At 58.7% G+C, this 2,179-nt stretch overlaps 1 protein-coding gene across 1 annotated transcript in view; it reads right to left on the bottom strand.

Annotated features, from left to right (window-relative positions):
- The window catches only part of SNPH (syntaphilin), a gene marked incomplete at both ends in the record, with an annotated part of 4,079 nt that extends 3,061 nt beyond the window's left edge, over positions 1–1,018 (bottom strand). The window contains 2 exons of the mRNA XM_009081298.1: positions 3–92; positions 942–1,018. Coding sequence (XP_009079546.1) covers positions 3–92; positions 942–1,018 — 167 coding nt within the window. The remainder of the gene's footprint in view (positions 1–2; positions 93–941) is intronic.
- Between the last annotated feature and the right edge of the window lie 1,161 nt (positions 1,019–2,179).

The following is a 2,179-nucleotide window of genomic DNA, read 5'->3' as shown; positions in this document are numbered from 1 at the left end:
GGCTGCTGTCGCTGCCCTTGCAGGAGCCAGAATTGCTGCTGCTGCTCAGCGAGGAGGTGCCGTAGGTGTCCCTCCCGGGGGGCGAGGGGCGCCTGGAGGCAGGGAGAAGAGGCTGTGTCTCAGGCCGAGTGGCTGAGGGCGCTGAAGACTTAAAGAAGGAGGCAAAGCCACTCCGTCCATAAAACCCGCGACTGCCAACCACCACACCGAGAACACACAAGACAAAAGGACAAAACAAACAGCAGGGATCAAAATGGCACGGACATGGTGACGGGCACAAAGGCAGGGCTGGGAGGATGCCCACCCGCTCCCCCCTCCCTGGTGTGGCAGCCCTGGATGCTGACATGGCATCCTTGCACCCTGAGGATGAGGAGCCCTTTGGGAGCCCCTCGGAAGCCCCTTGAGAGTCCCCTGGGAGCGTGGTCCTGGCAGAGCTTTAGCCACATCTGCCAAAGCATCACCTACACGTGGGCAGTTCTGCCTCTTCTCCCTGCCCATGCTGAGCCTGTACCTCCATAACAGCAGTCCAGATCATAGAGACATTTGGAGGGGAATAAATTTGGTTTTTTTCATCCTTTTTCTCTCTTCATCACTCAGCTCAAGGAGAGACTTTCCAAAGGTTGACACACCTCTCAGTTTCACTGCCCCAACCCCAGTGCTCTCCACCACCGCCTGCCTTCGCCCAGGTGGACAGAGGGGTTGTTCCCAGCTGTGGCACAGACGGACAGAGGGACAGGGGGTGCAGCGCTCAGGGGGCCGCATGCACGGACAGGGAAGTGCTGTGCAGCTGGCAGTGCCATGCAACCCCCGAAAGCTGTTGCTGGGGGTTCGTGCTGCAAAGTGGCAGCTGGTGGTGGAGGTGTGTGGATCGTGGGCATCGTCCCCTCCCGGCTGCAGGTGCTGGTGTCTGGTCCCAGGGCCAGAGGTTGAAGCATATTCACCTTCGTGATCCGGTGGATGCGCGTCTGCTCCCCGGCAGGGACATGGCCGCGGTGCCACGAGTCCTGGGCACAGGGAACTGCGGGTGAAGGCAACAGAGAGAGGAGGTGAAGGCAGGAAAACTGCCCTGGTGAGACAAGGAACCTGCAAAACATGGGGTGAGCCCTGGCACCAGGGCATCAGCGTTGTCCCAGAGCCACCAGTACAGGGAGAGATGTGGACAGCAACGCCTGCACATTTGGGCTGTGCTTCCTGCCTGCCTCCCATAGCCTGGGAATGCCAGGATGCTGCATGCCTGAGGTCCCACAGGGTGCTGTGGGCACAGGGTGAGGGTATTCTTAATTTGTAAGGCAGAACAGAAGCAGAGCAGGTGGCTGCCTATGGTCTGAAGCTCCTTTCCCACCAGGCTGCAGACATGGGACAAGCTTCCCCCTGCCCTCTTCATCCCTGCCAGGACAAGAGGTATGCCACAGGGATACCAGTGCCTGTGTGTGGCACAGGGTATGTGCCTGTGCCAGGATGCTTGTAGTGGTGGCATTGCTCGGGGCACAGATGGAACAAGGGCTCTGACATCCGGCCCTGGGCCACCCCAGGCAGGCAGCTCTCCCTGCAGTGGACTAGGCACCTGCTTTTCCTTAATGAATTCCAAATCACCCATTCAGCAGTGAAATCAGGTGAGGAAGAACAGATCCTTGCATGGCGAGGCAGCAGCAGCTAATCCCTTGGGAAATACAGAGCCAGCTTTCCTGTAAATAAATAGGCCAGATCCAAAGGCTTGCAGCACCTCAGGTACACGCAGGATGTGAGGGACAAAGGAAGCATCTGTTCAGCACCCACATCCTGCTGAGCATCCCATGGCACCACTGGGAGCCCCACTGTGCTCACAGGCTGCCAGAGACAGGCAGGCTGGGGGCACTGTATGGGCCCCTTCCCCCTCTCCAAGCCTATTCATAATGCCAGTATTTATCCCGGGTTTTGGCAGAGCAAGGCAAGTGATGGGACCAGCCAGCAGATAATCGATGGGTGACAGGAAACACTCCGTGCTGCTGGCCCTGCTCCAGGGGAGTGTGAGAAGTCCGACAAGAGAGGAGGCAGGAGAGGAGGGAGAGCACACCCAGCTCACCCCAGTGCAGCCTTTACCACTCCAGGGTGTTTTTTTCCAGGCTACCTTAAAGCCCACTCTGGTCAGCCCAGGTCTCTCCTCTGCCCAGGATTCACTGCTCCCTAATCCCCAAACGAG

Source organism: Acanthisitta chloris, unplaced genomic scaffold (assembly GCF_000695815.1).
Source record: "Acanthisitta chloris isolate BGI_N310 unplaced genomic scaffold, ASM69581v1 scaffold17370, whole genome shotgun sequence".
Taxonomy (NCBI): domain Eukaryota; kingdom Metazoa; phylum Chordata; class Aves; order Passeriformes; family Acanthisittidae; genus Acanthisitta; species Acanthisitta chloris.
This window is presented reverse-complemented; position numbering and strand designations above follow the sequence as displayed.